Source organism: Patella vulgata, chromosome 7 (genome assembly GCF_932274485.2).
Source record: "Patella vulgata chromosome 7, xgPatVulg1.2, whole genome shotgun sequence".
Classification (NCBI taxonomy): Eukaryota; Metazoa; Mollusca; class Gastropoda; family Patellidae; genus Patella; species Patella vulgata.
The window spans coordinates 23,231,987-23,256,488 of NC_065885.2; the positions used below are offsets into that span (position 1 = coordinate 23,231,987).

At 33.8% G+C, this 24,502-nt stretch overlaps 2 protein-coding genes across 2 annotated transcripts in view; one reads left to right on the forward strand and one right to left on the reverse strand.

The window, feature by feature from the left end:
* Window positions 1-45: 45 nt before the first annotated feature.
* On the forward strand, window positions 46-14,334 carry LOC126826680 (N-fatty-acyl-amino acid synthase/hydrolase PM20D1.2). The gene is made up of 11 exons (XM_050555674.2): window positions 46-487; window positions 1,471-1,703; window positions 2,434-2,520; window positions 3,335-3,471; window positions 4,538-4,657; window positions 7,035-7,110; window positions 7,627-7,688; window positions 8,012-8,090; window positions 10,451-10,522; window positions 11,530-11,695; window positions 12,278-14,334. Exons 1-11 carry the CDS (start codon window positions 223-225, stop codon window positions 12,502-12,504), a joined length of 1,524 nt encoding a protein of 507 aa, XP_050411631.1. The 5' UTR covers window positions 46-222; the 3' UTR covers window positions 12,505-14,334.
* The window catches only part of LOC126826678 (stabilin-2), an 83,752-nt gene continuing 72,898 nt past the window's right edge, over window positions 13,649-24,502 (reverse strand). The window contains exons 37-44 of the mRNA XM_050555672.2: window positions 22,533-22,674; window positions 20,370-20,497; window positions 19,547-19,648; window positions 19,231-19,368; window positions 17,990-18,082; window positions 17,422-17,457; window positions 17,024-17,155; window positions 13,649-16,535 (exon numbers count right to left, since the gene is read on the reverse strand). Coding sequence (XP_050411629.1) covers window positions 16,380-16,535; window positions 17,024-17,155; window positions 17,422-17,457; window positions 17,990-18,082; window positions 19,231-19,368; window positions 19,547-19,648; window positions 20,370-20,497; window positions 22,533-22,674 — 927 coding nt within the window. The 3' untranslated portion in view covers window positions 13,649-16,379. The remainder of the gene's footprint in view (window positions 16,536-17,023; window positions 17,156-17,421; window positions 17,458-17,989; window positions 18,083-19,230; window positions 19,369-19,546; window positions 19,649-20,369; window positions 20,498-22,532; window positions 22,675-24,502) is intronic.

A 24,502-nucleotide genomic window follows, 5' to 3' on the forward strand; every position in this document is an offset into this window, starting at 1 on the left:
TAAAATATATCGGATGCAGGAATATTTACCGATAATAGGCACAGGAACTAAATTATGAACCCAAACCACAACGAAACATACATGTACCTCTTTACATACAGTTTATAATACCATATTGAAACATTATCTTGATTTTAATCAAGTCAAGGGTGGATAACTCACTTTTACCCGAACTTTGAGCACTCTACTTTTACTTCATAAGTTCATGTGACAGGGAACAGGATGACGAGTGGTGTGAAATATTGTTGTGGTGGTTTTGGGTTATTTCTGGGTGTATTAGTTGTAATAGTTGTTGTCAGAACATTCACGTTTTCTGTAAGAACTGACCAAGTAGCAGAATGTAAAAATTCTGATAGTGATTTTATAAAACTAAATGATCAGATTTTGGAAAGATTTAAAAAAGGATTAAGAATCCAAACAGTTTCAAGAGATGTTGACGATATTAGTGAGCAGGCCTTGGTAGATATACAAAATTTAATTAAAAAAGGTTAAATTTCTTAAGATTTATTGTTTTGTTCTCTCTGTTTTTGGAGTTACCTATCGGTAGGCCCATGTTAGCCTACATAAGCCTGTTACTGTTAGCCTACATCTATAGATCGGTAGGCCTATTATATAAATAATTGCATACCGGTACCGTAAATCAAGAATAGGGAAAAAGAATCACACCGAGAGTGCATACAAAAAACATTGGGCTTGTGTTGTGGTGGTGCATATGATTTTAATGATCCTTTTCAATGGTAAATACACAGGAGTAGGAGTTAGGACTACACTCTATAGGCTATAGTTCAGCTCTGAACGTAGGACTCATTACACTCGCCCAGTAGGCCTACAGGGCGAGTGTAATGAGACCTACGTTCAGAGCTGAACTATACACTCTATATAGTCTATGCAATATTCAGACAAGATAGTAGGCCCTAGGCTATGCCTTGATCTGTGTGTACATGTTATCTGTTATGGTACCGTAAGTGGACCATTTAAAAAAGCCTACAGGGTAAAGCTGCGAACAATAACAGCCTTTTCCTTCCAAAAAAAAAAGAAAAAAAAAGTTGACATGTAGGCCTAGGCTACATGTAATTTATTTCAAGCAAAAGTAGTAGGCTGTAAAGCACATAAACAGCATTCCACACCTGTAGTTGTAGATTAGCCTACAGGCCTTATCATGCAAAGAGTACCAAGTACTGAATATGGATGGCAAATAATCTCTCCTACTTTCTGGGTTAACCTTTCTATAGGCATGATGTCCAAATATAAATTTAAACACATTGCAAATTACTGAAATGTATTGAGGATTGCCAATTGACATCCCTGCGGTTTACTTTGCCATCACTGGTTGTTTCAAACTGAAAAGATAATACTCAAGACTTGCACTAGCTTGGTCCAATCATCTAAGAGGCCATACATGCATCTATAACCCCATCTAATGGTGCATTTGAATTTGAAGAAACTTTTACATGTTCTTTTTCCCTCCAGAATATCCAATAGTGCATTCTTCTCCACTTGTGACATTAGATGTGGTGGGAAATTACAGTTTACTTTACACCATACAAGGTACCAATACTAGTTTAATACCATATCTACTTGCCAGCCATCTTGATGTTGTACCTGCTCAACAAGAAAACTGGGATTATCCCCCTTTTGGTGCGGAAACTCATGATGGATTTATCTATGCTAGAGGAACTGTTGATGTTAAACTTGGTGTTTTTGTAAGTATTTAATAGTACTGGTGTGTATGAATTATCGTCTTTATTTCCTCTAAATCAAATAAAATGGACCCATAGTACGAACTCTGTTGTGAAGTGGTATATACATTGCAGTGGACGCACGAATCCATTCACTTGATTTAAGTTTTGTTGTTTATTGCTTGCAATGTCTGTGTAGTTTGTGTCTTGTCCACAGTTTTGTCTTTAAGATTTTATTTGTGTATAGTGCGCCCCCCACCCCATGAACTTACTGTTACTATTACATGGATAATACACTGAGTGATTATGGTATATCATGAAATATATATAAGTGCAAGTAAGCATAGCTCTCCCTTTTAAGCTGGTAAACTTGGATGACAAAACTACATATTTTCTCAGCACTGGTTTTCTTTTAAAGACTTCAATTAAATTGCACTAAATGTGCTGTCAAAAGCAATATATTTTCAACTTACTCCTAATCCACCCCATTTCACCTCAAGACTAGAGTACTCAAGTCAGGTTAAGTTTATATATTTCCTGCAACATATCATACAACATTCACACATCTTCCAGGTTTTCTCAATTATACTGTATTCAAATATATTGTGATCCCCTTATAGTAGATCTCTGACAGAATCTATTGTCCATGGCTTATTTTTGATACTATTTAAAGATTAATTTTCTTTATTTTCAAGGATTATTTTTATGAATATCTTTTCCTTATTAATCTTGTTATCTGTATTTATTTTTAAAGGGAATATTGGAATCTATGGAGTATCTACTGTCTAATGGTTTTAAACCAAAAAGAACAATATATATAGGATTTGGTCATGATGAAGAGGTATGGTCGTGTATTTTTGTAACTTGGTTCTTGACTGAAAGAAAACAATATCAGACTACTTGTCATTTATGTAGCATATTTGATGAGCAGCAACATTCTAGTGCTGTTACTTAGAGCAACAGGCCTTAAAATCTACGAGTGTGCATACCTATGATTTTTTAATTGCTTTAGGCCAATTAGAAGACAATGTTATAGCTGAAAATAATGCATCAAGGGAGATAATTATAATAAGTATTAAATGCAGTCAGCATGCCTCAACACAAGGAAGTAGGAGAGGTTAACCTCAGTAAGATTTTAGTGAGATTTCATGATGTGGCTGACAGTAGGGTGGAATAGTTCAGTGAAGTGTTGTCTATTTTCTTTGGGATTTAAGGGTTTGCTTGAAATAAGTTAGATATAACCTAATACATTTTTATGGTCTTTTAACCTGTTAAATGCGTAGGGCGTTATATAACGTCCTGGACAACTGCCACTCACCGTGTGTAGGGCGTAATATGAGGCCTTGGAGGTATTTTCCCCAACCTATTCTTCGAACATACGATTGCAGCATGTGTAGGGCGTTATATTACGCCTGATCGAGGAAATCTAATTGAAGGGAGACAACGCTATTTACCGTTAGTTTTAATATGGTTTCAGACTACTATCATTTGTATTCAGGAATGAAAAGGTCCAAAAATGACGTTTTTCGTCAAATTAATTACACAATAGGGGGTAGTTAACGTTTTAAAAACTACACACATAACGGGTTAATGATGTTGATTTACGTTTCGAGATAGATATTGTATAGCTAGAGTCAGTGTATTAAATTTTGCAGATTGGCGGATCAGTTGGTGCATTCAATATAGCAAATAAACTAGAAGAGAAAGGTATCAATCAACTAGAATATATTATTGATGAAGGGTTGAATGTTTTAGATGGTTTGGTTCCAGGACTGTCAAAACCATCTGCACTGTAAGTAGTTTAACTAACTTATAATAATTAGCAGACAGTAGGTCATATATTTCAAAAGTATGAAATGTACTGTATGTATCGTATCATGTGTGGCCAGCCAGCCAAAAGCCAGCCAAAGTTGGATTCACTTTGAATAAGTGATTTGATATTAAAAATAATTAAGAAAAATAACACACTTATTTAATTATTATATATTTGAAAGAAAGTAACATCAGGTCAGTCAAATAATGGCAAAGTTATAAATCTTATAGGTTCAATATTCCAGAATAAAGTAAAAATACTGAACCTTACCATAAAGAATATCTGTCCAAGAATTATTGAAATTGATCAGTCTTAACGTTAGTTATGGCTGTTCTTAATTTATTTCATGCCGCTATCTTTAATTTCATGTAATTGGCTTTCAAAATTTTAATAGCCCATTTCTATTAATGAACATGTTAGGGATCTGATAGTTAGAACCAGGAAAAATGGATTGAGAGTTTTTTCAAAAGCAGTGTTAGAGTTATTGCCCCTGACTTCTAAAGAGAGAGAGAGAGAGAAATGGGGTTTAACGTCCACTCGACACAGACTAGGTCATTTCGGGACTAACATATGGTTTAATTTTATTTCAATAATTCGCTTGCGCGTAGGGGTCTTTAGCAGTGGGAGGAAACCAGAGGACCCGGAGAAAACCCACGAGATTGGACAGGCAACCTTACTCCTTGTCAATTACAACCGGGGATTCGAAACCATGCCAGTTGACTCAATGACAGGCCTCGTGATACAGCGCGCGCGTGCTAACCATTAGGCCATCCACCCCCTCCACCCTGACTGATAAACATACATTACCATACTGATACCCACTCTACATATCACCATATAATTATGAGTCCCTTGGATTCATATTTAATAAATATAATGTAATAAGGGAATCACCAGACAGGCACATGATTGCAAATTTATGGAACATGTTTATTAGCCATCTGTTTACATTGCACCTTTAAGTAAGGTGTTATTTATATTTCCTTTTCTTGTGAATACATAATGGCATTTATGACTACTATTTTATTATGTTGTATAATTTCAGTATTGGTACATCAGAAAAAGGTCAGGTTATCTTAAGGTTAAAGGTGAAAGGCAAACCAGGTCATTCCTCCATGCCTCCAAAGGAAAGTGCTTTAAGCATTTTGATTCAAGCTGTTCATAGGTAGATTAACGTGGTAATAATAACAACGCTTATTTCAAAATTTAAAAAAAGCATTGCCAGGAGAAGAAAAGGATATTGCCATGGTGACGTACATGTTGTAGGAAAATGCTAGACTCCACCTTTTCAAGGGGCTCACTATAGGTGCTGCAAGCCTTAAATTCTGATTCATTCAGCCTTTGCTACAATAATGGGCTCAACTTTTACAACGACTGGGTATTTCAGGTTAGCCAGTTATCATCTTTAATTGGTGTTATTATTTTAACACAGTAATTAATGGAAGTGTGGTATCCGATGTGCATAAATGCAATGATATTTCAAGTCATAGCAAAAATAGAATGTGTCTCAGCTGAACTGTGAAAACACACCTCAGTCAGCTAATAAGGTGTATTGTTTAGGACCCCTTTATAACACATGCTACATGCCCCAGACTAGCTTAATCCATGGGAGATAGAAATATAAATATTATAGTTTAAGTCATAAAGACTTTAGACTTTTGTGTTTTTTATAAAATTTTGATCCCATGGCAACTATTTAAGTTTGATAAAATGGATGTGTGGATCTGGATTTTGATTATTCTTACTTGTTACTACCTGAATAATTACATAAAGTTGAAAAAAACAACCCAAAACTGTACAGCTATCTAATTTTCCTTCACTTCAACCACTTAGGAGCCACGGTGGCTAAGTCAATAAGACGTTGGCTCACTAACCTGGAGGTCTCGTGTTGATTCTAGACCGGGAGCCCAGGGGGTCAACCTAGCTGAAAAGTGAACCAATTTTCTCCTATATGGTATCAATGTATGTATATCTGGTATCATCAGAATGTAAGTCTGCCGGGTTTCGGGTGGTGGGTGTGGTATTCCACGCCCTAAATGCCATGATCCCCAACTAGGCTAGATTAGCTCAAAAGTGTACCACACGAAAATCTTACTGCCGTGTACCGTACCTCTTCAGGTATTACAAAAACACTCTGACAGACATTTCTAGTAGTGGGGTACCCCTGACAGAGCTATGTAATTCCCAGACATTTGTAGTGGTGGAGTATCCCTAACAAGAATTATCTAATATTTAGACCAAGGCTAGGCTAGATTAGCTAAAATCTGTACCACCTAAAACAGCTTTGGAGTTGTTCAGTACCACCACAGGAGTCATGAATGGCCACTGCCAGACAGTTTGTGCGGTGGGTTACCCCTAACAGACACGCCCCAAAATGCCACGCCTCCAACTAGGCTAGCTTAACAGGCACTGTTCCCGTGTTCTAAAAAATTAGATTTTTAGTCAGGATGCGTAGGATACTAATACCTAGCACGTATGGAAGAGGCGATAAACTGCGATTGCAAGAAATTGATTTTTGGGCAAAAAACATTTTGTGGGGCTAAAAATGCGTTTTTTAAAAATAAAATTGTTCCTACAACCGCAGTTTATTGCCTCTTCCATATGTGCTAGGTATTAGTATTCTACGCATCCTGGCATAATTTTTAATTTTTTGGACCACAGGAACAGTGCCGACTAATCTATCCTAGTTGGGGGTCGTGTTATTTTGGGCATGTCTGTTAAGGGCAACCCACCGCACAAACTGTCTGGCAGTGGTCATTCATGATTCCTGTGGTGGTACTGAACAACTCCAAAGCTGTTTTAGGTGGTACAGATTTCAGCTAATCTAGTCTAGCTTTGGTCTGGAAATTAGATAACTCTTGTCAGGGATACTCCATCACTACAAATGTCTGGCAATTACATAGCTCTGTCAGGGGTACCCCACCACTAGAAATGTCTGTCAGAGTGTTTTTGTAATACCTGAAGATGTACGGTACATTGCTGTGCGATTTTCATGTGGTACACTTTTGAGCTAATCTAGACTAGTTGGGGGGCATGGCATTTTGGGCGTGGAATACCACAGCCACCACCAGAAACCCCGCAGACTTACATTCTGATGATACCAGATATACATACATTGATACCATATAGGGGAAAATTGGTACACTTTTCAGCTAGGTTAACCGCCTGGGCTCCTACTCTATTCCTGCATTGGCTGAAAAAAGCTCATCAGGATTTTCTGGCGTGGCTCCCCCTTGTAAGTAGTGTGGGACAGAAGGCCTGGCAAGGGACGATGTATAGTCGTTTGGATGGGATGAAAAACCGAGGTCCTGCGTACACATAAAACATTCCATGGTATTTGGAAGTTGATATAAGAGTAGGCCGTAGCACTGCTGTCTGGGCAAAATATCCCTCATAGCACACTGTATGGTGTATGGTCATCTTCATTAGCCCAGTTGTAGCAGAACAATCGGACGTTAAACCCTTTGATTTTATTTCCAACCACTCCGAGAACATTGTACCCTTTTGTACCGGTATGTACTTATTATTATTGACTTGTTTAGGTTAGAAACTACACCACATCCAAGTATGTTTGGTTATGGACCAGAAAAAGATATGTTTGAACATATAGCGTCAGAGGTGGGTTTTACTTTTGAATAAATTTATCATTTATGTAATCTTTGGTTTGAGACTAATTACCTGGATGCAGACCACTAATGATTTATCTGTAGACATGAATTCTATTGGGCTGAATGTTCTTGTTCAAAAGCTTGATATAGGAAGTAATTGGTAGTTCACTTCCACCTACTCACTCCTCGGTGCACTATTTTAACAAACTGGCTACCAGATCATATTTTGCTAATAAATAGTAAAGTATGATCTAACAAGGAAATATTTCGTCTTGAAGTAATTGTAAATAATCTATAGTTGACTAAAATGAGTTCTAAAATCGATGAATTTTACATGATTTCAAATACTTAATTTTACAATAACAAGCACAGAATTCATTTGCAAATCATGGTCATCACAGTTATAGAATGAGGCATTGATTTTATATTTGACACCATTATTTACATTACTGTGATTTGTTTTTCATATTAAAACAATATTTATAATAAAAAAATTTTTGACGTTATAATTTTTTCTGTTATTTAGTTAAGTCTACCGTACAGAATGCTGATGTCAAATCTATGGTTGTTTAGTCCCCTAATTTCAAGGTAAGTATACTAAATTTGTGACTGTGTCTATGCCAGAATAACAAACCATCTATTAAACCATCCTCTTTATGGATAGGGGTGCAAATTAAACGAGGGCAAACTCAAAAACTTTCCCTATATAAATACCTATACTTGGAAGTCTATGAGGTAACTTCATTGCTTTTATATACATGTGTATATATATATTTTTGTGTTAACAATTGTTTCCATTCTAGTAGTTATCGTGAATTATGTATTAAATTGTAGACATGAAGAAAGTGTATCTGTCTATACAAAATTGCTATTAAATATTTTCATTGTTATTTTATTTTTCTTTTGAAAAGGTTTCTAGCCATGTCACCATCAACAAATGCCATTGTAAGAACTGTTACAGCAGTTACCATGTTCCAGTCTGGAGTAAAGGTAGGGTGTTTTTAAAAACCTCTATTTATTGTTCATTGTCTTACTATCAATGAGGATCACTGAAACGGGCTGAAGAAAGGATATATTTTTTATAAAACTAAAAACTAAAATGTACTTATATTGATTATGTAACATTAAAGGGGCACTAGGTAAGATTAGATAAAGAGCTGACAGTTCTCGCTATAATAGTTAAAAAAAAAGCATAATGAAGACAGAATATGCTGAAAATTTCAGTCAATTTGCTTCACTTTGAACCGATATATTAGTGATTCAAGTTTAGCCTATCCCAGGCCTCGAAATGTTTAAAAAAAGCTACCTGTTGCAAGCGACAGGTAGCTTTTCTTCATACCTGTCGCTTCAGTAAATAACCTGTCACTCTCAATTATGAAACTCAAAGACCAATCACATCACACATATCCATACATGTAGGTACACACGCACGTGGTTAGGTCTTTGACGTACATTGCTCTATATAAATATCGTAATATGAAACCTTTTTATTTCTTCGACATCGGAATGCCTAAAAGTTCTTGAAAGTCGGCGAATCTGCTTTGGCTCAGCGACTCGAAGATTCGTACAATTCTATCATCCGTATCCACGTGAATTCCGCAAAGTATCATGGTACCCCACTTCCGTACTAAATCGAATACTTCACCGCTGAGTTGTAGAATTCAGATTTTAAAATATCCGTAATAAATTAAATATCAAAACACAAATCACACCTGTGCATGGCACCGTATTTACATGTACCGCGTGCAAAGGACAGATAACGCCACCTGGAATTCCCTTCTCACATTACCGGACTATATTTACACTACAAATTATATTTATATATGAAATATTTTTCCGACCTGATTTTTTGATTTTGTCAAATTGTCTTATAAATTATTCATAGCCTTTATTTATGGAAATTGTTTAAAACTTTTTAAATGATTAAATACACCAAGCAACGAGCCGTGTGTATTTCCATTCCAACCACTACTATATTTACTGTGGTGTCGTTACGGTAGAATTATTTCAGGTGACTTGGGGGTGCGTTTTAATTTATTTAGATATAATACTCCATAATGCTATAAACTAGTGTCAAGCAGATGAAAACAAGCGTAGATGGTGTGAAATTCATTGATATAAAATTGTCTACTTCCAAACTGTGTGAGTAACTGTAGTCGACGACAGAGCGAAATGTAAACAGTGCAAATGGCGGCTTTTCGCGGTATTTCTGTGCTTAATTCTTGCATTTAGAAACGAATAATTAAATGTACGTGACGTGGACGTGAGTATTGTGGTCAATTTACTGAACATCAAGTAAAATTTAGTCCACCTGTCGCAAGCGACAGGTAGTTTTATTTGCTACCTGTCAGACGAAAAAATCGCCTGTCAGCGACAAGTAGACAGGCGAACATTTCGAGCCATGGGCTATCCTCACTCGCTATTGCTAACAGTGGTACAAAAATAAACAAAGTCTCGATTATCCATTCTTACATTAAATTATCCATCACAAAATGAATTCAATCCACTAAATAGCGCAAGCTAACTATGGTATCGAGGGTTGATTATGGTCTGGATAAGTTAATTAATGTCTAATTAATAATTAAGATAACATTTAAAGCCTAAAGAAAGAAAGAAAGACCTGCAATAGAATGATTTAGCTCTTGCATAATGTATGTTTAAGTAAGAAAGCAAAATATCAATGATAGATAAGTGCCCTGTTGGATTTAATTGTATTGGCTTGCATATAAATTGTCTGCAGATACCAAATGTTGCAAAATTTTCAATTCATCATATCTTTGTAAATGAATGATATTTTTTCAGATTGATTCGTTTAGGGAATTAAGTTTTATAATATTATAGTTTGCAAGTGATGCAAAGTCCCTCCCCTCAAATCACTATAAGCAGGTTTAAAGGGTGTTGATTCTTGGGGCTGAATGTGGCTTCCACCTATTGTGATATTGCAGAGGAGGTGGCTTTAAAGGATATATTAAGTTTTCTAACCAAATTTTGATTGAATTCTTATGTAGCTTAAACAGAAGAATCAATATATGCATTCGGGGAAATTTAGACAAATGCTATACATAGATTTTTAAATCTTCAGTAATCAAATTCATCAAATGTTATGATCATAAAGCGTTCATCTACTCTTTTAGGAAATTTGCAATTTCTCTGACAATAACACAAAGATTAAAAAAAATAAACAAGATGGAGTTTGGTGGATGTTTATTTCAGTTTTCAACAATTTCGCCTTATTAAAAATAGGTCTCAACTTTCTCAATTTTTTTTTATTTCAAGTTCATGACCTTTTTAAAATTTCTGTAGATATCTTTAAGTATCTTTTTATAATAATTGTTATTGATAATTTGTAGGACAATATAATACCAGAAGATGCTGTAGCTATTGTTAATCATAGAATTCATCCTGCACAATCAATACAACAGGTAATTAATCTAATAGTTTTCTCCCCTTCAATCACCTCCAGTCAGACTGCTTACTTCCACAGAAATGAAATGACGGCCATACGCCATTAGGGAAATTTTACCTGGACACCGGCGCTACGGCCTACTCTTATATCAAATTCCTGCCAAGGGATCTTTTACGTGTAAGCCAATGTGTATACTGGATCTCAGTTTTTCATAGCATCAGAAGAATAAACAAAAACTGCACCACTGACAAGGGGAAACCATGCCGGAAAATTCCGATGAACTTTCTCGACCAACACCGGGAGTGAACCCGTGACCTCCAATCACTTAGCCACTGTGGCTCCCTTACTTCCACAGAAAGTTCAGGTATGTGAATGAGTTAAAATACACTAAACTATAACACATACGTATGGAAGAACAATTACTGATTTATTTAGGTGACATTTCAAAGAGTGTTCTTAACGCTTTCAAGCAAGTACAGTAACAAATGTGTAGGGCAATTATATATAGACAAGCAATAACAATTCAGATGATATATGTAAAGACTAGGTATTGAAAACAGCATGTTGTTGTTACTGACTATTTGGGTATAAAGACTAAAGGCTATTAGACTGATTACATCTGGGTAGACTGGAATATAGGATGAATTATTTTATTCAAAGATGCAATACTCAACACACATTTTAATCATTTAGTCACGAATGTAAATCTCTAACCGGTGCACCAAATCCATCCCCTTTATCTTGTTATTTTAATGACAATTACTATTTAGGTTATAGATTATGATTGTTATATTATCAATGATGATCGAGTTATAATTGTATAGCCCATCTAACAGTTATTTGTATTACTATATTTAGGTTATATATTATGATTATTGTATTATCAATGATGATCGAGTTATAATTGTATAGCCCATCTAACAGTTATTTGTATCACTATATTTAGGTTATAGATTATGATCGTTATATTATCAATGATGATCGAGTTACATTTGTAACAGTTATTTGTATTACTATATTTAGGTTATAGATTATGATCGTTATATTATCAATGATGATCGAGTTACATTTGAAATAAAAAATTCCATGGAACCACTACCTATATCGCCCTGTGATGATAATAACCTTGGTTACCAGATGATTAAAAATAGTATCAGACAAGTTTGGACAAATTCAGTGGTGGCACCAGGTATTTTATACTTACATAAATTTATATAACTTGAATGGGCTTGTTACTTTATATTATTTTTTTACCAATGTTTATGCAAATTCAAATACATGTAACTGGAATAATTTTAAGGGGAATTCCCGGAACTGAAAATTAATGGTTTTTTGTTTAATTTGCTGGGATTATGCAGCTAAGAACCTTACAGAAAGAAATTGAAGGTCACACTTAATTGCCCCTGTTGTTTATAAAACCTGTACAGGTTGGAGTTTTTGCTGGTAATCTTTGGCTTGTCTCAAGTTTTTATGCTATTTCCATTTTTATAATATGTATGCTGCTCTAAATCTTAATGGGCATATTGATACAATAGACTCTTATCTTAAGGCAAGGAGGAACCCTATTGAAATTCAGATTTTTATGTGGAATTGTTCTCCTTGTCAGTAAAACCTTCTACAAAGCACTACAGGTCAATCTTTTTGAGATATTTTGTTATAACAAATTTAACTGTCGGTTTTTAGAAGAGTTATTGTCCCTATGAGTTATATTCATTGCCTGGCAACCCTATGTTTGTTTTATGTATAACTTATATTTTGTTTATTGTAACAGGTGTGATGATTGGTAATACAGATACAAAACACTATATCCATCTCTCTAATAACATCTATAGATTTACACCATCATATATGTACCCAGAAGATTTACCACGATTTCATGGTAATAACGAACGTATATCCTTACTAAATTACCAACAAGCTATTAACTTTTATTATCATTTGATTAAAAATACTGATGCTGGTCTGTCACCATCTCATAAACACAGTGTCGAACTATAAAGGCTTGATGCATCAATTGCATTTTCTCGAACATTTCAAATGTCTTGTGGCTTAATCCAAACTAAATATGTACTCAGTTTATTTAACATGGAATTAAGAAAACAAAATCAAAATATCAACACTCAATAATCTCCGACTTGAATATTTCTAAGATTGATCAGTTGTAAATCTGGCCAAATTAAAATTAGATAATTTCATTATGTTTATAGGTATTTTATATTAAGTTATCAGAACTATTAAAATCAAAATGAAATAAGTGATCTAATTTTAATGAGACTGGTTAATAAATGATTTTATTTTATTGGGAGACATCTGAATTAATGGATGTAGATAATTATTATATCATCATCATGATGTACTCAATACTAACTCAGTTCTATGAAATACCACCACATACTACCTCATTATTGTGAAAAATGAAATAATATTTCAATTGTATTAATTACAATAAGTCTACTTTGCAGAAAAATTGAGGGGTTAGATGGCCGAATGGTTAGCATGTGCACGTTGACTCATCGAGTCAGCTGGCATGGTTTCGATTCCCTAGTTGTACATGACAAGCAGTAGGGTCACCTGTCCAACCTCCCGGGTATTCCGGTTTCCTCACACTGGTACAGACAGACCCCTATGCTCAACTGAATTATTGAAATAAAATTGAATCATATGTTAGTCCTGAAATGACCTGGTTTGTGTCGAGTGGATGTTAAATCCCATTTCTCTCTCTTGCGCAAAAAAAAATTAAAAAGTGCATGGGAAATGTGATGATTGATGTGTCACCATTCCAGTTATCTCCATTGATCACACAATACTAACAAATATTAACTGAACACAATTTCATTGTTATAAAATAATAACCCAATGACCAATACTAGTAAACAATATATATATTATGTTATAGATATATTCTTATTATTTTCATGCATGAATACCCATCTAGAATATGTAATATAAAAAAATAATATTAAGATTAATTACTGTTCATGAAGCTTTTATTAGATAGCTACAAAATGTTGCAGGTTTCCTGAAAACAGGGTATATTTGGTTGTGATCTGTGTTGACCAACATCAAATCCATTTAGTTGATCATCACAGACCGCTTGTATTTGAAATAATTTTATGGTACAATAAATTAACCTAAAACCATATAGTGTATGTACAATCTTTTATTACACAATGTACAATTATAGTCTATACATGAGTCTATTGTTGTGATCAAAGATAGCAGGGACTTTTTTTTATAAATCCACTTAAAACACGTGATATACAGTATTAATATATTCAGGATTTCATATTGATTTTATATCGTTGTATGTATAATTTACTGTTCATTCTTTATGTTGCCTTGTAATTAATTTATTGTACAAGTTTATATCTTAATCATTCTACAATTTCAATACCTTATAATATAATTTATTGTTTATTTTATAGTTAACTTAAAATTTATTTTAAATCTGTATTTAACTAATAAGTGGTTTGTTTTCATTGAGTGTCATATACCGGTATATATATATATACAATGAGAATGACTTAAATATCCATAGCATGGTTGTGTACGAGGTTAGTGTGTTATAATTTGTGATATGTTTGCATTTGATAAAACACACAGTATTTTATTATCAAAAAAAGATTTATGATGTATTTTATTACAATAATAATGATTATATAAATAAACCTATTTACAAATAAATGCATGCTAATGTCATTAAACATTTTTTTTAATTTTTTTTTTTATACTGTACTTAAAATAATTTTTCATTAATTTTAGATAATTAAAACAAGCCAACAGTGAGGCTGATGTCCCCCGCCGAAATCCCAAAATAAATAGATGACACATATTCATTAATCGCACATTTATTTTTTTTCAAAAGTATCAAGCAATCAAACAAATTATCACCTATACACTAAGTTTGATCACTCTCTATCATATAGAATCAAAGTTATCGATCCTTAGCCTAAGCAGAAAATTCTCATTAACAAACTTAGTCAAGGTAATGATATAACGAATCTATACTCAGAGTTTCATCACTCTCACTTAATTAAAACCAAAGTTATCAACCAATCAGATTGCTTATCTCTGCTGACCGTAAGCAGACAAGCTTTATCATCGAACTCCATCAAGACATTCACCTAATGAATGCCTACACCAAGTATGAACATTCTTCCTCAATTAGAAGGAGAGTTGTGTTCCAAAGTCTCGACCAATCAAATTGCTTATCGCTCTGCTTACCCATAAGCAGAAAATGCTTATTTATGGAACTTACTCAAGGTATTGATGAGATAAACCTATACACTAAGTGTCCCCACTCTCACTTAATTAGAACTAAAGTTATCGTGTCCCAAAGCATCGACCAATCAAATTGCTTATCTCTGCTTACCCTTAGCAGAAAATGCTCATCTTCGAACTCTATCAAGGCATTCACCTAATAAACACCTACACCAAGTTTGAACATTCTAGCTCAATTAGAAGGAGAGTTAATGTGTTCCAAAGTCTCACCCAATCAAATTGCTTATCGCTCTGCTTACCCATAAGCAGAAAATGCTTATTATCGAACTTAGTCAAGGTATTGATGTAATAAAACTATACACCAAGTTTCATCACTCTCACTTAATTAGAACTCAAGTTATCGTGTCCCAAAGCATCAACCAATCAAATTGCTTATCGCTGCTTACCCTAAGCAGAAAATGCTCATCTTCGAACTCCATCAAGGCATTGACCTAATAAACACCTACACCAAGTTTGAACATTCTAGCCCAATTAGAACAAGGCATTGACCTAATCAACACATACACCAAGTTTGAACATTCTAGCCCAATTAGGAAGAGTGTTATCGTGTCCCAAAGCATCAACCAATCAAATTGCTTATCTCTGCTTACCCTAAGCGGAAAATGCTCATCTTCGAACTCCATCAAGGCATTGACCTAATAAACACATACACCAAGTTTGAACATTCTAGCTCAATTAGGAAGAGAGTTATTGTGTCCCAAAAAGTGTGACGGACAGACAGACAGACGGACGAACCCATTTTAATAGTCCCCTGCTTTCTTCGAAAGGCGGGGGACAACAAATGTTTTAGTTACTATGTATTTTTTTCCTTTTATGGAGACAAGAAATCTTTCACAAGCATAATTCAGAAATACAATTGTGATGGACTTTCCCTATATATATAGCATGTGAAATTTATACCATTAAAAAACCCAAATATGATTATGATTGAGAAAAATAGTTGTCTTACAGGGAGGGAACCAAGCAAGATGTCAGTAGTATAGATCACCTATCTCATTAATGGGGGAAACCTAAATTGTATTGATTGACAGAATCATATCAAATCTTTTTTTTTCTTCAAATATCACTTATTATGACATGTACATATGTTTATATTGTATGCTGTCCTCAATGGATGTTTCCATTAAATAAAATCTCATCTTTTCTTATCCCAATTCTGATAACAAAACTGAGGAGAGAAGAATCATGACAATGGAATCTGCAACATCCAATGTTGGAAACAGTTGAAGGCAATTTATATATGCTTTATCATACTATGGTCCTGTTTACTCACTGCTGTGGCATTATAGAAAAATAATCCCGAATTTCCCTCAAACCTACAATGAATATATGTACCCAGTTTCTACATGGATTCTTAATTGCAGTGAAATAGTTATGAATGGATATTTACAATTAAAGCTTTTTACAAGACTGCACTCATTAAAAGATCCCTAAAGAATTGAGAGTCTGACAAGATCATAAAGACATAAAAACCAACACTACAGTAAATCATTCACGTCAAAATCATAAAAAAAACCCTCCGCATTCTTATTTGATTAATTTAGATTAAAATTTAAAGGTGGCTTTCATTATAAATACTATTATTTTGACAATTAATTATCATATTGTTCTACACCATCATCATCATCATCTTGTGATGCTTGATATATAGGATTATTATAATTAATATTTCCTGGTTGCTGTAGTAGATCTGATTCTTGATCTTCTTCACTGCTACCTTGGAGATGAGCAAAACTGTCATCAGAACCCTAAACAGAAACAAATATTTAATAAACTCCATAATGTATTGATTTAACAAAAATATTCAACTTCTACGGTAAGATATCGTGATTTACTTTCTTTATTATCAGGCGTGGTTTCCACCCTTGTCAGTGGTGCATAATGGAGGGCCCCCCTACAAGGACAGCTGTCTAGTTGTTTGGATGGTATGTAAAACTCAGATTCTGTGTACCTATTGGTGTGCATGTAAAAGATCCCTTGACATTTGGGTTACGATATAAGAGTAGGCTGTAGCGTCGCTGTCCAGGTGAAATTTCGATCATAGCATACTGTATGGCGTATGCCCATCTTCATTAGCCCAGTCGGAGCAGAACAGTAGGACATTAAACCCCATTTCATTTCATTTCTTTATTATGGAACAGTGGTTCATCATAAATCTTTTAAATTAAATTTAAATGCTAGATAAATATGTGTTCATTATGATAACTGTGAAATAGATTATACAATATATAGCTACCTTTCTAAAACGTTTCATAAAATCCAGAAATCCTGTGGATCTAGCTCGTTTATAATATAACACTACAACGATTACTACTATAATAATCACAACAATTAATATAGCTATTATTGGTCCTACAATAACAGATATCTGAAATAATAAAACAAAAACATGTCAGTCAAGAACAAGTTCACAAGCGTAGAATCACAAAATGTGCCAGAAACATTGCAATATTTGAAATTTATAAAAAAGAAATTTGCATTAACTCAATGGGGTTCTTTGTTCTTAAATGTTGGGAGTAAAAAACGAAATTTTTACATTCATGCATGTTATTACTGTTTGACTGAACTGGATTGAAATTTATTAGAGTAATACTGGAATATTTATGATTATAGAAATACAACCAGGGTACTCACATTAGAAGAACTTCTCGCAGATTTATCAACTTTTGTCTGCAAGATAAATAAACAACCATTATTTCAGAGGATCTCAATGTATTTTTCAAATCTTTTTCAACTTATAATATGGGAATTTAAATAATATTGTACGAATAAACTAAGAGACTTTCTGATAATGGTAGTATTGACCACACATCTAGTAATGCACCAGACTGAAGTGATTTTAGAATGATTTTAAACTATTCCAATTCATTACTAGATAAAAACATGAACTTTGCTTACATAAAAAAGGCATTAATAAATCCTAAAATAATGCTACTATATTCTCCACAGAAAAATAATCATTTTTTGTGCTAAATTAACTTAATAAGTAATAATTTCCCCAAAACAATGTAAGGTATAATATGAGAACGTCAAAGTTTAAAAAGGGATGTACATGTAGTTATGTGTTTATTGTTGTATAGGAGAAGAAGTCAGTTCTATTTTCATGCTATTCTGTTCTGTAAAATCTGACTAATTTATATAATACTGTTTAATATATTACAGTGGAATTTAGCAACTGGATGGATTCTAATGTTGTACATACCGGTGTTGATAAGAGAGGTGATTCTATTAAATGAATTAGACCATTTAATGTAGGAATATTCATCCGCAATATATGTATACCATTTACATAAAACTATAACAACAAAAAATAAAACTTTTAAATTTTAGTTAATAAAGCAAATAAGAATAATACCAAACTACGGTAATTCATGTACTACATGTACAGAACTAACTACCGATACTCAAAAACACAAAGAAAGGAAGTGAAAGAGGAAGGGAAGAATGTTTTCTTGTGGTGGAGTTGCAGAAGTTGTGCTCTCCCTTGCACTGAAGGACTACTACCAAGTACAAGGGCTGTCAAGAACTCATCATTGTCATCAAATCAGTGTAATATTTTGATGAGCCATATGCCATTTCCACCCCCTCTCTCATGTTGCTCTATTCCTAGCATTAGTTTAACTAAAATGTTGGAACACAATAAAAACGAAACAGAAATAAAATATAAATTGGGCTAGTTTACCACTGTCATTGCACAGCAAACAATGAAATTCCTGACACTAGATATTAGATAATAATAGGCTGGCTTGTCAAATTCCAAGATATGACTGCCAGGAAAAATGGTCTGTAAGAATTTTCAAGAGAGAGAGAGAGGGAGAGAGAAGTGGGGTTTAAGTCTACTTGACACAAACTAGGTTATTTTGGGACTAACATGGTTCAATTTTATTTCAATAAAAAACGGTGAACCTGTAGAAAACTCATAAGGTTGGACATGCGACCCTACTCCTTGTTGAGTACAAGCAGGGAATCGAAACCACGCCACTTAACTCAATAATGACAAACCTGATCAAATGCGCACGTGTTAACAATTCACTGATTCAGCCCCCCCCCCCCTCAAGAAAAAGACAACCTTAAATTCTGTAAACAATTTATTTTGTTCAGACCAGATATGACAGTAGAACACAAATTAACCAACCATATTGTCTGGATTGTCTACAATCATGTTTTAAGATTCAAGTGGTGACGTTCCCCAAATATATATTTTATGTTACTGGTACATAGAGAGAGAGAAACGGAATTTAACATCTACTGGACACAAACTATGTCATTTTTGGGACTGACATATGATAAAATCTTATTACAATGATTTGCTACACGTAGGGGTCTTTAGCAGAGAGGACCTGGAGTAAACCCACAAGGTTAAGCAGGTAACCCTACCACTCGCCCCCCCCCCTCCTTCTCAACCCACCCTTGTTACTGGTAGCCTACATGTATTGTATTTACCTGTTTATTCTTGTAGGTTATTTGTTTTATTTCACCAGATAAACAATGTACGTAACTATTGTTGGTAAATATTAAAGTTATATTTATATAAACATATGCATCAATTATATATTTCTTTACATCCTCCTCACTGTATACCTGCAAATATATAATATTACTGGTAAATATTACCTGTAAATATCAAATAAATATCAAATATACTTATGTTCAGTGTTACACTAGTTGTTTATTTTAATGTTGACACAGCAGATCTGATAATGTCACATGTATATGACAACCAATCACTTTATCCATGGTATAAACAAATGAATTGTACCTGTTTTGTGCGTTCATTATCTACAGGTACAAATAGAGTTATCCTGCCTTCTCTGTCTGATAGTAGGTCTGTTATATTCCTACTATTTAAAGAGGTTACACCCTGAAATAAATAATTACAATATCAGTTTTTGATTCGACATATATAAAACCTATTAAATATAAGACATGTATGAGGAGTTTTTTATCAACCTTTATCAATACATTCAAGGATGTTTCAGCATAATTCCACATAACTCAACCATATTTTAGATACAGATATTATAAACATCTCCTTTAGGTGTATCTTGTTATTCATAAAACTGGAGGCTATTGGACCATTATTGTTACATTTTTTAAACCTTCATCCATTTAGGGCTACGGTGCAATACATTACTTTTTAGTGGTACATAAATTTATTACAACAATGTTCATTATACAGCAACAAACGATTTCATTTTAATGGAGTCACAAAAGTCGATCACTGTACTACGCAGCTATAATATTGTTGTTGCAAATGGAAAATTACACAATTAAAAAAACTAAACAATCTAAGCCGTTTATCTAGGCTTAATCTGCACTGTCACGAAAATCAAGGATCTAAATTACAGACTAATTTTTCTGGTCTACACCTTTAATACAGTACCTGATAGAAGTGTGAAGCTGGTGATAGTTGTGATAAACCTTTAATACAGTACCTGATAGAAGTGCGAGGCTTGTGATAGTTGAGATAAACCTTTAATACAGAACCTGATAGAAGTGTGAAGCTTGTGATAGTTGAGATAAACCTTTAATACAGAACCTGATAGAAGTTTGAAGCTTGAGATAAACCTTTCATACAGTACCTGATAGAAGTTTGAAGCTTGTGATAGTTGAGATAAAGCATTAAGAACATCTGTAGTACACAGAATACCATCTCCAACATAACCAGTTAAACATTCACAATTTACAGATCCATGGCTTAAACTAGTGGCTATAAAAATATGTTTTAAAAAAAACTCAAATTAATATATGACTGAAAGTAATCATACGTATATATGTATGTAAATATGTATGAAAAGTTAAAGATAACATCTCTTAGGTATTAAATACGTAAAAATATAAAAGTTTTTGAAAAAACAACTATATTAGTTATCGATTACTAGCATTTTTGCTTATTTTATTAAGCTCTTCAGATATCTACATATTTCAGGCCTCATTTATTTGCTTTTATCAACTTTTAGGGACGTAATTTTGTGTGAATGCAACTGATTGGGCTCAGATGTGCATTGGATTGAATTTTTTTTTTGCAAAACCATATTACAGTGAACTCTGTCAATTCCAACATCATACGGGATAAATACAATATGCCGGATTATACAGCATGACGGAATACTCAATCGTCACAATACCAGAAGTATTATTGAAACTTCGAATACCAGATGTATTATTATAATGCAACCACGAATACCCAGAACTTAAAATATGATAACGCTTTCTGTACATTCAAAATTTATTACATTATATCAAACAATTGCATAACAAGACACAATAAACATGTACAATACATGTACATAACAATTCGGGTATATAACACGAATAAATAGCACTTGTCAACCAAGCCTTACGATTGGCTGACCAATTGACTGACAGGTTGTTTTTGTCCACGCCCTTAAACCACTTGTGAGTAAAATCGTTTCTTACTGCTGTTAAAGTTATTGGCAAACTTCTGTTTGAATTCATCTTTTTTGCTTTAAAATGTCGGATACTGTAGTACGGCCAATTGAATACTTAAAGGTTAATTCCTTCTGTGTAGGTCGCGGAACTTTCTCAAAATCTGCTATAATTTGCACGCTTTGCAGGACGATCACACATTATGAACACAATATTATTATAATATGATTGATAATGATTCTTCATCTTGGCAATTTCTATATAATGTCGCTGAATTTGAGTGAGAAACTCAAATCAAATACCAAGTTGTTTCTTACAAGAGATTATAAAATTATCAAGGTAATCAAAAAAGACCGACATGTTTTTTATGCACACATAATCGATTGGTGATTGCTTGTCAATTAACACCCACTTATTGAAGGCCGGATCATCCAATATTAATTGAACACAAATCGTGTCATGGGACAGCTGATTGATGTCGTAATTCGGAATATTCAGAATCCGGATTACTCAAAACGTTTTTGGTTGAAGTAATAAGGAAATAAATCGGGACATGAAAATGATGCCGGATTTCACAGAATGCCGTAGTATTTAGATGTCGGAAGTGACAGAGTCCATTGTATAAACAGGGTCCGCGACAGGGCCCTATGGACCCTGCGACAAGCAACTCCACCTGGGTTTGAAAGTTTTTGACAGATATGTAGTCTCTAGCCTCATTTTGATGTATATCTGGGGTAACTCATGGAGGTCACTTTGGTAAAACACTGAAACTGAGATTTAACACAACATACCAAATACATATACTACGTTTTAGTTTTACTGATGTAATAACAATCGGATGGGCACAATTTTGACAGGATATCTTAAGCAATCAAACAAATCAAAAAACAAAAACCATGACTATCAGACGGCAAAATATCATTTATGTTTTCCAATACCTAAAATCATGTTGAACTGGATTCAAACGGAAGAGGGCCCGGATACTCTGACAGTGACGAGAGCCTCAACGGAACAAGGCCTGGGCAGGTGGACTGACAGAATCCGATTCTAATCCTACCCACGCGACTAGGTACCAATATTCAAAAACAAAAAAATTTGTACAATTTTTTTTATACAATCAGGGGCCATAATCCAGGAATTTACAGTCCGATATGCACGAATATCAACAGGAACCGAGATCTTTGGGACATAAACACATGTTTTAGGTTTCATCAAAATCAGATCAGATGAAGATTCTAAATGAATCATTCAGCTATAAAATAAAGACAAGACCTTCAACTAAATGGACAACAGACCAGATACTGATACTCAGATGCTTCTTCTGAATTTGAATTTAATTCAACTTCAGCACTTACTAGCAGGTGGTTCAAATATACACTGAGCATAACGAGAACATCCTCCATTCTTCATGACACATTGATTTACAATTTCTTCACACCATGTTCCATTACCATGGTAACCCTCAAAACATTCACATCTCAATAAATGATTTGTTGTCTGAAATAACAATAATAAAAGATGTCAACAATGGATATGATGATAAAATGACCAGCACCAGGTTGGTTAATTAAGTGAAGTTATTGGTTATTAAAAAAATGTTCCAAGAATTCTGAACATCAACAGACGTGCTTCCTTGTAATCCCATAAACAATCTTAACGAGTTTGATCAATTACTTGAGAACTCTGTCCTGTATATCTCATTCATAATATTTCTTCAATCTGAATGTAGTCAATGATATAACTCAATGATCTGTGATTAATAAGTACTGAATATCAATTGCATTCTGCTTTGTGCGCTAAAAGAATTCAGACTATCTTTCAAGTCCTACTAAATTCCACTGAAAACGTGTAAACGGAAAGTTAACTCAACAAAATCTGAAATTTAACAACCTGAAAATTCGCCAATGTTCTTCATTATACCCTAATATGAACAATCAAAGTTTACAAGCTATCATTAAGTTTGAACATAAACTAGGTGCTACTGGTGCAATCTGCACCATGGCCAATGAACATTTTCTAAAAATTTAACTCATCAAAATCTCTTGACTGTAAAAATGTGACGGTCATAGGTTATGAAATCATAATACATCCACATTAAATGTAGGGCAATGGGGTGGGGGTGGGGGTGAAAATGTGGGTAGTAAAATGTAAACAACTGGTGAAAAACAGGACAGAAAAGACTGTAAAGAATAAGCTAGACAACAATTTTTCTTTTGATACCATTGAATGTATAGTGTGGTCTATAAACTCTATATGTATATAAGGTTTAATATATAGACAGACTTTGATCCTTTGCATTGGGTGATGACACAAGTGACGATTACGTTGCCAAAAATCTCTTTGTTAAAATAACTGTTCATGGTTTGCTTATTACACTATACAATGTTGTAAAGAATAAGCTACACAATATTCTATTTATTACCACTGAATGTATTGTTTGGTCTGTATATTATATTATATTACCAACCCCTCATACTGTTTAGTTTTCAATGCATACTAAATTACCGTATTTGACATAATAATCACTTGAGCACAGCAATTTTCCAACTGAGAGTCCTTTTTAAAACAAATTCTAACCTTAATTTGAATGCTATGTTAGTATATCAAAATCATCTAATATGTCCACTTTTCAGAAGCATGAACAATAAATTAAATTCATCATTGTTAATTACTATTTCAAATACGGTATCTGTAGAACTGGGAAGTAATGCATCAAAAACTACATGTATATTTAGTATATAGGAGGTGCTTATTTAAATTTACAGATGGATGTGTATCGTAACAGGGAAGTTATAAAAAAAAAAAACCTTAGGGATAAATGTTTTCAAATTTTAAAGATATGATTCATCCTTCGAGCATATTTCAACTTGAAAAAAACCTTAGGGATAAATGTTTTCAAATTTTAAAGATATGATTCATCCTTCGAGCATATTACAACTTGAAAAAATTTTTTTTTTAGATTTGAAAATATGATATTTTTAATGACCAGAAAATTACAAAGACAATAGGATTAAATGTCTCGTAAACAAGACTGTGGTCATTTTGAGAATTTTTCTCCTACTAGGGTTACATATAAAGATTAGGAGAATATTGTATACAAGAGTGGACCTTTTTTTGTCACATCCGAACAGCTAGGCACACTTTCCTTGTGATCCGACAAGTGCAGGTCACCCTTGAAATCCAGAAGGTTCTTCTCAGTCCATGCCAGGATTCGACATTCTAGTTTAGAGTCTGGCGCCCTGACTGCTCAACAACCACAACCATTGATAGTTTGAATATGTTTTCCAATTGATGATTTTGTATTTAGTATCACAACTAAAATATT